At 40.9% G+C, this 13,256-nt stretch overlaps 1 protein-coding gene across 13 annotated transcripts in view; it reads left to right on the top strand.

Moving 5' to 3' along the window:
* huwe1 (HECT, UBA and WWE domain containing E3 ubiquitin protein ligase 1) overlaps positions 1 to 1,964 on the top strand; it is a 51,726-nt gene extending 49,762 nt beyond the window's left edge. For all 13 annotated transcript variants that reach the window (XM_082519117.1, XM_082519127.1, XM_082519116.1 and 10 more), the window contains 3 exons: positions 242 to 423; positions 805 to 995; positions 1,090 to 1,964. In XM_082519117.1, the coding sequence (XP_082375243.1) occupies positions 242 to 423; positions 805 to 995; positions 1,090 to 1,192 (476 nt within the window). In that variant the 3' untranslated portion in view covers positions 1,193 to 1,964. The remainder of the gene's footprint in view (positions 1 to 241; positions 424 to 804; positions 996 to 1,089) is intronic.
* The last annotated feature ends 11,292 nt before the right edge of the window (positions 1,965 to 13,256 follow it).

The following is a 13,256-nucleotide window of genomic DNA, read 5'->3' as shown; positions in this document are numbered from 1 at the left end:
TGCTGCATCAGTGAAATTAAATGCTAAAATAATTGGTGTAGGCAAAAACAATAAGTCATCAGCAGATGCCATTTTATTGCCATGTTAAACCAGCATATAAATGCAATCTAAATGATGCCACTAGGTGGCAGCACTGCAGCAGCATTAAAGATGCAAAGTTGAGCTACAACCATACATTATTGAGAGATGCTTTGAATTTTCAGGTGCTTAACTGAAAAATAAACAAATTCTCACTCACTAGGTGCAATCCGCAAGCAACTCGCAGCCTTTCTTGAGGGTTTCTACGAGATCATCCCCAAGAGACTGATCTCCATCTTCACTGAGCAGGAGCTGGAACTGCTCATTTCTGGCCTGCCAGCTATTGACATCGATGACCTCAAGGCTAACACTGAATATCACAAGTACCAGTCCAGCTCAATCCAGGTAGGGATGAGGAAATGTTTGCAGTGTTTTTAACTGTTTGGTAAGATATGTGCACGATTCCTCCTGGAGGACTTAACAAATACACTAGCATGCAGCTGAACAGCGAATACTATTTTTTTTTTTTGTTAATATGATGCAGCTTGAACTTAAGTTTCCAGCTGCAGAAGTGATGCAGACACATTTGATTCGATAAAGCGTTTCATTTGAACTTTCACACATAGCGCTGAATATGATTTGGGAATATTGAAAAGCCTTATAAATTATCTTAAAATGTTTCTTGACCACAAGACACTTGCATATTGCTTAAGAATCACATTTTCTTACTATAACTGAAACGTATGTTTGTAACTCGGATAAATTTTTTTTCTTTCTCTCCTTTAGATTCAATGGTTCTGGAGGGCCTTGCGGTCATTTGATCAAGCAGACCGGGCCAAGTTCCTGCAGTTTGTCACTGGCACATCCAAGGTTCCCCTCCAGGGTTTTGCAGCTTTGGAAGGCATGAACGGCATCCAGAAGTTCCAGATCCACCGTGATGATCGATCCACTGACCGCCTGCCATCTGCTCACACTTGGTGAGCATGTTGAAAGTTGATATGGCACAAATATTTGTAGATGGTTCAAAAGAGCAAAACTTTAAAACTGTAATGTTTTGTTTTTCATCCTCAGCTTTAACCAGCTGGACCTTCCAGCCTACGAGAGCTACGAGAAGCTGAGACATATGCTGCTGTTGGCCATTCAGGAATGCTCCGAGGGATTCGGACTGGCTTAAACTCTGAGACTCTTAACACACAGACATGCATACACTTAATTTTAGGTTTGCCTACTCCTTACACATTCACATTGATAACCTTTGAACGCACACACATGCACACACCAACATAGACATTACTGGATTACTTGTTGAATGGCCTAGACTTGCTGGTTTCTATTCCACATAAAACAGATAAAACCAGCAAGTGAAATAGACTGATTGACATTGCGTACAACACAGAGAGCCTCATTCTGACACTGTTGTGTCTCCCTTCCCAATTTAATGGCAAATGCAAGAGGGGATTCAAAGGATAAAACATGGACTAATATAAGAGATGTTTTCTTCATTTAGTTTGATTTCTCTGTACAAAAGGTTTGGGAGTTTATTATGTTCAATCTTTTTTGTTCTCTGGCTGTGTAAAAAACAAAAAACAAAAAAAAGATTGTTTGAACAGGATGGTTATAAAACCTTTGGGGAAAAAATGTTGGTGGTTTCCTGTTGCAAATTTGTGACCTCACAAGCTTTGATGACGGGGAACATTTTTATGAGGGGTATATGAACAACTTGAAAAGTTTTGGAGCTATTCACAAAAATGCACTTTTCAAAGTTTTGTGGCATTTTTAAGGATGGTACAAAAATGAAGAGAAAACCTGAAGGAGATTTAAAAAAGAAAAGAAAAAAAAACATTAACCACATAAACTCTAGAGTATTTTTGGCTATTAAATCGCTGACCCAGCCTTGAGCCTTTGAATCAGAGTGGAATAACTACATGAATAAATGCATAAAAATGCGTTCATTGTCTCTTTTAACAGTGTTTTAACCACTATTTGCAGCAAATTAATTCCATCAAAGATGTCTCTATTCATAATTCTACTTAGCAGTTGAACAAACACAAAAAAAATTGTTGCCAGTCCGACACTCTAGTTTGTGTAGCACGAGTACCAAATTGAACCCTTGCAATGCTACGAATCAGACTGACTGTTGGGAAAAAAAAAATCACTTAAACATGTAATAACTGATGCCATCGTGAGCAGAGTGCCTGCTGGGTAAAGGGATCAGTTGGAACCAGAAGAGGAGCCCAGCTTGACCCAGTTTGGCCTCCATTCTCAAACCTGTGTGTGGTTTTCATTACTGATGAAAGAGAGAGACAACAAAACGATGGTATACACACATTTTCACCTTCACTGTCAGATTGCCACCTTTCCTTGGTTTTAACCAACCTGAAAACGTGATCGACTTGTGTGTTCAGTTTTGAAGTCAACCTGACCATTGTTGGTCCTTTATCTTGTCGTTTTGCATCATCACAGAGTTTATTTAGGTTTGTCGTTACTTAAATGGGTTGTGTAGTCTAAACAAAACAAATCTGTTATAAGTTTAACTCTCATCGTCATTGCATGGTCATATTTAGTATGAGTACAAGGAAACTGTAGTCCTCTCCCACATCGGTGCTGAAATAAGACAAGCAAAACACAATTTCTGGAGTCTAGCAGCTTTGGTCGTTTAACAGTTAAACGTGTTGACATACCACATAGCAAAAAAACACAATGGGCACAAATTGTGTAAGTTTTTCTTTTTAGTTTAGACCATTTCAAACCACAGGCTACCCAGAAACCAAGTGTGTGAATTGACTCAAGTCCAAAATATTACTGGAAACCAGACCGCATCACCACAGCTGGACAGAGAACTGTACACCAACACTTAATCTCGAGCCTTTCTGCTCTCTGTGTGCTACTCACATGTTTTCATTTGTTTTCTTATTGTCTTACCTCAGAACCCCCCCCCCCAAAAAACCCTCCCAAAAACTGATATTACACTGAAGTAAAAGTTATGGTAAACGATACTGTTGATGATTTAGTGAGAAAACTTAAAAATGATTCAGTAGCTTGAATAACTGTTTAGCTTGGATTAATTTGACTTGTCAGTCTCTGATTATTGTGGAGGGATTTTGGCCCACTCTTCTTTGAAAAATTGCTTCGCTTCATGTACAGCCATTCATTCATTCATGTACAGCTCTCTTGAGGTACTTTCACAGCATTTCAGTCTGGATTCACTGAACCACTGCAACACCTCGAGTCTGTTTTTTATTTCATTTCCTCTCCCTCACAGTCATTACGTTGTAGGTATGCTACAGTGCTTCGGATCACTCTCATGTTCTGAACCATTATGGGCCACGCTTTAGCTGTCAGGTGGCCTCACGTTTGACTCTGGAACACTTTAATATTCATCAGAGTTCATTGATAACTTGGTGACTATAAGGCTCTCCAGGTCCTGTGTGCCATCACCCCTCTACCACGGTGCTGACACCAGGTATGATGTGCTGATATGCTGGGTTTGGCTCTGTGCATTTCAGAGGTTTTGGGGTTTCTTTAGATGCAACTTTGCAAACCTAAACCGTCCGGTGACAACTTTCTCTTAGCAGCCCTTCAGTCTTTTCGTAATTGTACTGTCATAAGCTTTTAATATTTAACACACTCACTGAGGCCTGTGGAATCTGAGGTGAAGCTCTTGGGCTGGGAGATAAAAAGATTGGGGCATTGTTTCAACACCCAACTGAAAGCTCACGAATAGCAAACTGCAAACATGTCTTTTAGAGATGCTCACGATCACTTATTCTAGTGCAACATCTGGCTACTGTTTAGCCTCTTAAATCCTATGGCAGCAGTAAGGATGCACAGAGTCCTGTGAATACTTTTTTCACTTGACTGTCCCTTTTTGTTTTAACAGCCGCACATCACTCTGAATTACCAAAGTTTAAACTTGTGATATTTGCTCTGGTGCTTTGTTTTTTTACTTTTGTTTGGGTTTTTCTTAAAGTCTATTTTTTTCACAATGCTGAACAAGAAGAACAAAATCGGATGTCTCATTTCGTGTTTACGAGGACATCGTGCCAAATACTCAGTCGCTGGAACAGAGCAGCATCTGGTCAGTCTGTTTTTTCTAAATATGTTCTAGTGCTTGTAATTTCCTGTCATTCCCATTATCTTCTGCTTTTCTAGGATAATTCATGCCTTGAACCACACACTTATTCAAGACCTTTGAACTCACGGACTTTTCATTCTTAACTCTTAAGAATAACATCTTAACATCCCCAAGTTCCCTTCTTCTCCACAGTTTTTGTCACATCCACATTTTAGGCTTAAAAATATGTGGTTAAATATTCCTTGTAACACCCTGTTATTAATTCAAAAGAGAAATAATCTAATATCACCATTTACTTTCAGAAAACTTTTTAGTCACAGTACCAGCGTGTTTAAGAATATTATAAAAGTGTCCCCCCCCAATGTGGCTGAATTTCAACAATTCTGCAGAGATGAGCCAAAATTCATCCACAGCAAAGCAAAAGACTCATTGCCAGATGTCCCAAACACTTGATTACAGTTGTTGCTGCTAAGCATGGCCCAGCCAGTTTTTCCCCCTTAATAATAAAAACCTTAATTCAGAAACTGCATTTTGTGTTTAATTGTGTCATTTTTGTCTAATATTTAAATTTCTTTGATCTGAAACATTTACCAGCTTAACACAAACATACCAAAAATAGGAAATCAGGAAGGGGGCAACACTTTTTCACACCACAGTATCTTGTTCTGCTTCCTTGGGGTTCCCTGCTGCTCCTCTAAACCCCTCGCATGTCTGCACCTGTCGTTCCCTCCATTTCTCTCAGTAATCCCCTGTGTATCCACCTTCTTTTCACTGCTCTCACACGCCAAATTTGTTCCACTTCAGGACTCCTACAACACCAGAAATCGAATTGAACCCACCCACCAATGTTTCTTTGACCCTCCCCCCACCTCAGCTCCCGCCACAAACCTGCACACGAGTGGTAGAATCGTAAGCGTCCATGTCTGATTTGGTGCGTGCTGAGGCGTGATAAATGAAATTACAGTGCTGTCATGCAGGGATTTCAGAGCCCCGCAGTAAGACCTGGTTTTACAGTACAATGGCCGGCCACATCTCCTGCATGTATGAAACACAGATGCCATTTTCCATTTGCCACACTTGATTCACATTCTGTAAGCATCTGTTGCTTTGTTAAGGCTTTGGTTTCCAATTAAATGGTGGGAAACTAATTAATGCTTTCAGGGAATTTGCCTGGCAGAAGATTTCAGTGGGCTAACTTCTCTGCTAACCGGGGGGATATTTGATTTTTCTTGAAGAAAAGATGTTGCACCTCTGGCTCAATATGTTTCCCGTAAGCGTATATTAGGGATGAAGATGTCAGCAGTGCTGCCAAATGAGCTGTTGCAATGCATTGCGCCGGCACCTCCACTGGGTGGGGATGATTAGACTGTGCAAGACTGAACAAGGCGTTGCCTGTTCTCCATGTCGGTGCATTTTGTTTTATTTCCATTTCATGCTCTGGAAGTGATTTAGGGGTGACTGTTGTGAGAGTTTAAAGTGTGTGTGTGTGGTGTGTGTGTGGGGGGGGAGCATCTGGTGCTGCCAGTCTGCAGTATGGCAAATTCAAATTTCACAGTTCTATGTTGCACTTTGAGAAACAAAATACCCTGTGATTGTTTAAAAAGACAGCAAAAGACCCCAACAAACTACATCATGTGTCGACTGTTTTAAGAAAATAAACTTTAAGTTAAAGCACGTCAAAAGAAAAAGTGCTCCCTCCTCATCAGTGATAGTGGAGCTGAGGAGGAAATGAATGCCAATGGAGTTCATTAACGATGTCTGTGTATGAGCCAGAAAGCTCTCAGCCTAATTCATTTTACTGCTGTGGAATAAATCACAATATTTCTGCTCTCACAGATAAAAGGTTTTCTTTCAGTACTGAGCCCAAACGGGCAGCGGGACAAAATCAGTTCATTAGAGTAATTGGTTTAACGTTTCTAATTACCTAGAGATATTTATACTAAAGAAAACTCAAGACGGTGCATAACCCTTTCTTTGCAGAATTAATCAGCCATTTATTTCCAAATCAAGGGTTTGATGATACTCTGAGGTGCCACAAGGAAAAGCGAGGCTTGAATATTCATAATCAATAAACTCTGGCTTTGTTTGCAGTGTGAACACTGTGCTAACAGCTCACCATTAAGTTGTGCATTAATCACTGGGTAGGTGTTCCAATTGCAAAGTATTCCAATAGAAAGTTTTAAATTGAGAAAAATTACTTTCTTTTTTGTCATGTTTATCTCTACGTTCTGAACTTCTTCCAGCTGGTGATGGGAACACTGTGTACCAAATGTGCGGATGAAGGAGAAGCTTGACATATCAAGGAGGACAGGAGCAGTCCTCAGTTTTGACAGCAGTGCAGCGGGTTGGGGAGGCTGTTATGTGCTGTTGTTGAATGTGTCGGCATTGTCATCACCTCCTGATTAGGCTGCTATCTCTGCTCTGCCTCTGAGGACAACGTCTGCAGAGAGCTGCAAAAAGTGAGTGTGTATTTCAGGCAGATGAGCTGAACTCCATGTAGTGACAAATCTTTGTGCTTCTGTTTGTGAAGCAGAGGGAGACTGGAGACGAGGAAGAGGAGGAATTAAAAAAACAAAAACGTTGGGCTCAGGTGGGCGTACATAGGCTGGCTTTGGGTCACAGAAATGAGCACAGCGCAGTGACTGCACAGTCCAGACCCAAACCAGAAGTGACAGTCTGTCTACTGTAAAGGTCATAGTCTTTATTACCTCTGTGGTCGCTATCGCTCTACGCACATCTGCGACCACCTCCCCTTCAAGCTTCTCCCTCACCTCCCCTCAGGGGCACAGCAGTAGGCACCTTGTGGCATTTTAGAGAAGCCAAGCCACCGTGTGAAATTCAGCCCTGCTACATTACTGATCACGTAGTGAAGTAATTTTACTGAGCCACAGAGAGACATGTGCCACGCAGAAGGCAAAGACTGCGGGACGATTTAACGGCACCACATAAAACCTGCGTATTTATCTTCAAATAAGGCACAGAAACCTTATCAGTGAATAAGCTCCATGTCTTTGTGGGACTTTTTTCCATCTCTACTATATTACATTAGACTTAAAAATGCAAATGATTAGATGATGCAACTCCCACATGGTCAGTAGTAATACAAGATCAAGATGGTAAAGGGTCGTTTCTATTTTTGAGGTTTGGGAGGGAAGCCTTTGAAGTGAATGACTGTAAACAAACATCACAGTGATTCCTTTGCTTTAACAACACAGCACGCAGCAACAAGTTCTATGCAAACGCCTCAATTTGAATATCAATGACATGAATTTGAGTATACATAAGCTGCAATTGACCATTTCTGATCTGACTGCCTGGCCTCGATTTCTGGTACCAATGTCTTATCTGTATCTGTAGTGGTGGTCTAACCTTTGGTGTACCACATCTGGTTTGTCTGAAGCTATTTACATTTAGTTAACATGCATAATGAGATGGATTCTGATGAGTGGAGCGCCGGTCATATCTAGCAGCCATACCACTGCAAGCATGGGCGGAAACTAAATCAGTCATTTCCCCTCAATTACTGAATGATTAACGCCAGGTCAGAGACGACCAGCTGACCTTCTGGCCACATAATGACTTTACATGGATCAATGGATCTCCAAAAACCAGACACACCAGCAACCCAAGAACTGTGTAGTCAAAATCTCAGGGAATGAGAGTTGGTGAAACCTGCTCTGACTGCTCACTTCTCACTCTTGGTTTGTCTTTTTTTTTATAACTTTTGTTACCTGTCACCTTTCTCCATTTTTTCCTCCTTTATAAAATTGTCACATTGCCCCCCCCCCCCGTCTCTTTCTTTTTCCCAGCGCTGGCAGTACTGTTGACTCACTGCTATTTTCCTTTGCGTGTCAATGTGTTTAAAACATTTTTCTGTCACTCTCTGCGGCTTTTCCATGAATTTCCTCAATATTTTCTACTTGATTTAACTTCCTGTCAACCATGAACTCCTCTGTACTCTAGAGTCAGATTTGAGGCCATCTGTCTGACAGCTACATCCTGGCCCTAACTGGGTCATGCCACTGGACAATGATCCCAGCAAAACAGCAAGAAAACAAGTGTTGCAATGGCCCAGTCATAGTTCAGACCTCAACCTTGTAAATCCTTAAGAGAGCCGTAGAAGCGCCTTGAGGCGACTTTTGTTGTGATTTGGCGCTATATAAATAAAATTGAAGAAACTAATAAACTTACAAAGAAACTGCATTGTTCCGAGAGGCATTGACTCATGGGCTGCACTGCTACCGTACTAACAAAATGCAATATGTCACGTGTTGTTCGTGTAGAACCTGGTGAGAGCAAGATGATTTTTAATTATACCCAAAAGATTTTTCATGTGACTGTATATATATTTACATATATATTTAAATATGTTGGATTTAACAGTAGCAACATTAGTTGAAAAAGCTGGGGGAAGGTTAATAAAGGTCTGGAAAGACGTTAACGAACAAAATAAGTTTTTAGGAGTCTGTCAGAGCTAAAGATAGTGAAGGGTTCATCAGTCAGTGAAGAACTAGGGGCAATAGTTCAAGAATTTAAAAACCTTTTTCAACATAAAATAAACTTATTTCATCATCTTACATACAGATTACAATTAAAATGTTCAGAGGATACAGAAATATCTCTGTGCGCGAGGGACAAGGCTGAAACCCCAATTTTCAATGGCTGTGATCTTTAGACCTTCAAATCTCACCATATTTAACTAGAAAATAGAGTTGCAGTGTAAAGATTAGTGCCTGGGCTCAGAAACACCTCTAAAACCCACTGACAGTGATAACTAATCGCTGCATACACATACAGTTGTAGTCAGAAGTATGTATCCACTCATCATGGGTGTGAATGTCATGGTAATGTTTGTTTAAACATGCTTTAGCACCTCGATCAGATGCTTTTGATCCCCATCGACAAGCTTCTGGCATAATTCTCACTGGATATTTGAACACTCTTCTAGGTAGAGTTTATTTCAATTTCCTGGCTTTTTTTGTCTTCTGATAAAGAAGGTGAAATGCTTCTGTTCACTTGGGCAGCTACAAACTTCAGTCGAGTTTAAAGGTGTCGACTGTGGAGAAGGAGCTTCTTCTATTCTCTGAGGACAGTGACACTGGTGCTCCAGTTTTCACTTCACGGTGAACCTGAGCTTTGGTTGGTTGCAGGGTTGTCTTAAAAATCTTAACCCATCTCCTTCAGTCTCAAGCTAACAGTTTGGGTTTTCTTCTAGGCCTCGGCAAAGGGCTGACACATCAGAATAACTCGTATGTAGGTACAATTGTTTGAACCGATGATCTTGGAATCTGCTTCTTTGGAAATGACTCCACACAGGCCTTCCCAACTTTTGTAAATCTAAAGAAGTTCTTCTTAGATCTTCACTGAGTTTGAAGAACCATCAGCACCACTTTTTAAAAGATTTGATGTGTATACATAAAGTTTTGTGTAGTTCAGAAAATCCCCCCAAAATTTCCAATTCTTGTGTTTTAAAGTCCTTAAAGATGTTTGCTGTACAATCATTACACGCTGAAAAAAAAAAGGTTCAAAGAAAATTACCATGACGTTCATACCCACGATGACTGGAAAGTTCTGAGCACAACTGTATGAAAGCTAAAACTACAACGCAAAGAAAGACACAAGATCTAGAAACAACAAGACTGCCTTCAATGCTGCTAATGTGTCAAACTGTCTTCAGGCAGCTTGCTGTGATAGACGAGGGATTCAATGCTTTTCGCATGACATTTGGGCTCATTTTACAGAAGATGTTTTAACATGACACAGTGGGAAGATCAATTAAACACGTGCAAATAATAAAGTTTTTTTTAAAAGATTTCCTTTTCCTGTAGGAAAAGGAAAGATGCTTTTGTCAGGGCACATTTAGGATTAAACCTTTAATTATTATCTTATATAGTTATTATTATATATAGAACCATCTGTTTCTCGTATAATTGATATGTGTCTCACTCTTTTTAACTCTATCCTAATTTAACCATGAAGAAAAATGTTTTTTTTAAAGCTTTTTTTGCTTTTCGAGCCAACCAGGAAACACTTTACAGTGTTTGTAGCTTTTTTGAGGACTATCTGTATTTATTTTTCCACCACGCCATCCTTGGTGACACACTATTCTCCTTTTCCTCCCTTAATCTCTTGTTCCCTCCTCCATCTCAGTACCTCTTTTCTCTCTCTCCCTTGCTGAAACTCCACACCCACATTGCAGCCCTTTGCTGTACTGCCCCTGTCTGCTCGCTTCTTTTTAAGCTGATGAAATTGCCCCACCTTCCCCGCTCCCTCACCCTTCTCTGTCTTTTGCTGACTGCGTCTGTTTTTCCTGCAACTCCAGGATTTAACTTGTTCATTCATAACCTTTCCTTCTCCCTCTCTCTCCCATCCTCCTCCTCATATATCATTCCATCTCTCCCGCCAGTCTGCTAGCTGACTCACTTACAGTCAAGTCGGGAGGAAGGAAAATGAGCAGAGAGCTTTTGCAAGGGCAAGTGGGAAGTCTCTCACAGATGAATGGGTTTGAGTGAAGGCCCAGCCAGCGGGTATGAAGAAGTGACAGCTGAGAATAAAAGTCTCCTCACAGATATGTTTATACTGCAAAGGTCGTGGAGGTGATTTTTATTTTATTTCTTCCGTTTGCTCGAGTCTCTTTAACATGAAACTGCTTTTAGGGAAGTGAAACGATCAGAAAGAGGGAGCAGAGACATCATCCCTATTGATTTACTTGAGTGCAACTTCATACAAGCTGCAAATTTTCCAACATCCTCCACTTGCAACTGCCTCTGGAATATTACTGCACTGGAATTTAGCTGTGGACTAAAAATCACTAATGAACTATAAAGAGAAGAATAATTATGATCCAGCTTTTGGGCTTCTTGTAAAGTTGTTGCATTTTGGCTTATTGGCCTAAGAGTTTTATTCACCGCTTTTCAACATCTGTTTAAAAAAATGTTACCAAACCCAGATTTTCTAAGGTAGCACCGTCATCTCTGCTCCATGTTCTTGTTCAGCCTGTAACCCAGTTTTAGTCTCCACTCCTGGCATCCAACCAAGCCCAGATTTCACTTTGACCTTGCAGCCTTTCTTCAGCCATCCAGCCTCTCCTGGGAATAATGGCTGGGGTTTTCACCTAACTAGCATCATCAATCATTATTCCCATCCTGTCTGCTGCTGTAGCGGCTTTTGTCTGAATGCTTGGCAGATCCTCGCACACCAGCGGCAGATGGGCACGCTGGCACCCTCATGTTGATGAGGAGCACAAAGAGAAACTACAGCAGCTCAGAAACTACTCAGCTACATCCAGAGATGGGCAGTAACGAGTTACAAGTAATGCGTTACTGTAATCTGATTACTTTTTTTCAAGTAACGAGTAAAGTAAGGGATTACTATTGCAAAAACGGTAATTAGATTACGTTACTTTCCCGTAGGAACGCTGCGTTACTGCGTTACTAAAACCGTGATTTTTTGCGAGAATGTCTCATGACAGTGACGTAAGCGAGTGCGAGGTTCGTGACAACAGCTGTGTGCAGATCAACAATGGATCCAATCCGGTTGTTCAGTCTGACGTCACTAGCCGTGTCTGGGTCTAAACTCCGCTGCAGGTCCATATATCAAACGATCACTATGGCATTACTGAGAGTTGAAAAACTGTCTAAAGTCTTTCATCTTTAATAAAATGATCAGCGTTCTGCTCTACCAGGTGTAACAATTGAGTTTAACATCCAGGCATCCATGAAAACCGAATTTATGACATTTAACGGAGTTAGAAGTTAGCAGGGAGTTAGCTCGCTAGCTTCTATCTAAATACAATATAGCATGTCCTGACTGCGGGGTTTTGGAAACAAATTAAAACGTGCAGCTCTGCTATCACTTCCAGCATAAATGAAGACAGAAAACTAAACAGCAGTGACGTTTGTAGGGTTACTGAAGTTGGGCTAGCTGGTATATAATGATGTGCTACGTGACCGCTAGCGACACAGCTATGTTAGCATAATATAAACAAGCTAACCTTTTTTCCACTGATAAAAGTTAACGTGAGTGTTCTCGGTGGTCAGAAACAAATGTAATCGCATGGCAGGATGCTGTAAAAGGACCAAACTTCAGCCAGGAGAACAACTGAGATAATCCATCCACAATACGAGGTTAGTTATTCATATACTGCTGCATGGGCTGGGCTGTAGTTACATCCTAGGGTTTTAAAAACTGAGCTTAAATAAATGATTAGCGGTAATAAAAGCCGAGGGAGGTCAACAGGGATCACTGACTGTTTTAGGAGCTTTTTGAGATCAAATAGAAGAAAATACAAAACATTAAACATGTTAACAACACAAAAGCCATATTAAACGCAGACTACTTTAGACCCGGAAGTAGGATTCGTCGCGTCATCACTGAACAACCGGATATCGATTGTGGGAGAGAGTATGAGCGTGCAGCGTTTAAAGCGTGGAAGTACTGACCTTACTTTGAGTTTGATTCCATAAAAAGTGACAAAAACATTAGTGTCCGTTGTGCGTGGGAAGAAAACTTCTTTTTACAGCGAAAAAACCTCTAAACAAGCACCGAGTGCGCAACGACGTAATGGGAAACTCACAGAGAAAGTCGCGGATTCTTCAACTGACCGTGGCACACCTGCACCAGGGTAAACCTCCGCCTATATGGCGTTATTTTTGTGCCACTATTCTGAGCGCACGTAAAAAAAATTTGCAGGTGCAAGTGTTGCATTTTGAGGAGAAATTTATTTTGAGCGAAGAAAAGCTGAATTTGAGTGAACAAAATTCATTGCTGCGTGCAAAAAATGTATTTCAGTGTTTGCTATTATCCACACACACAATAGCAGCCCCTCTCGCTCAGTTTTTGCACTTGCGCTCGCTCGCAATGTGTCGCTCGCGCTCTCAACATTTCAGCCCGTGCACGCTCAACTCGTTCTGTACACCGTTATATTTGTGCCACAAAACCAGCCAATCACAGACTTGGATGCAAAAAAAATCTGATTGGCTGTTTTCGTCTCCAACCAGCTCGAAATGACGAAATGCAATATCCCAGAATCCATTTCGTCCAAAACTCAAACGAGGCAGTGGCGGAGGAACACAGAGTGGCAGAGTTTGAAATATTACTCTTTGTGGGTCACAAAATAAACTTTTAAGATATTTTCATGCGAGAATGGTGCTGTGTAAACTTC

The sequence above is a fragment of the Aulonocara stuartgranti genome (genome assembly GCF_965226115.1).
Source record: "Aulonocara stuartgranti genome assembly, chromosome: 20".
NCBI lineage: Eukaryota > Metazoa > Chordata > Actinopteri > Cichliformes > Cichlidae > Aulonocara > Aulonocara stuartgranti.
Note: the sequence above shows the minus strand (reverse complement) of the source record. Positions and strands in the feature narration are given on the sequence as shown.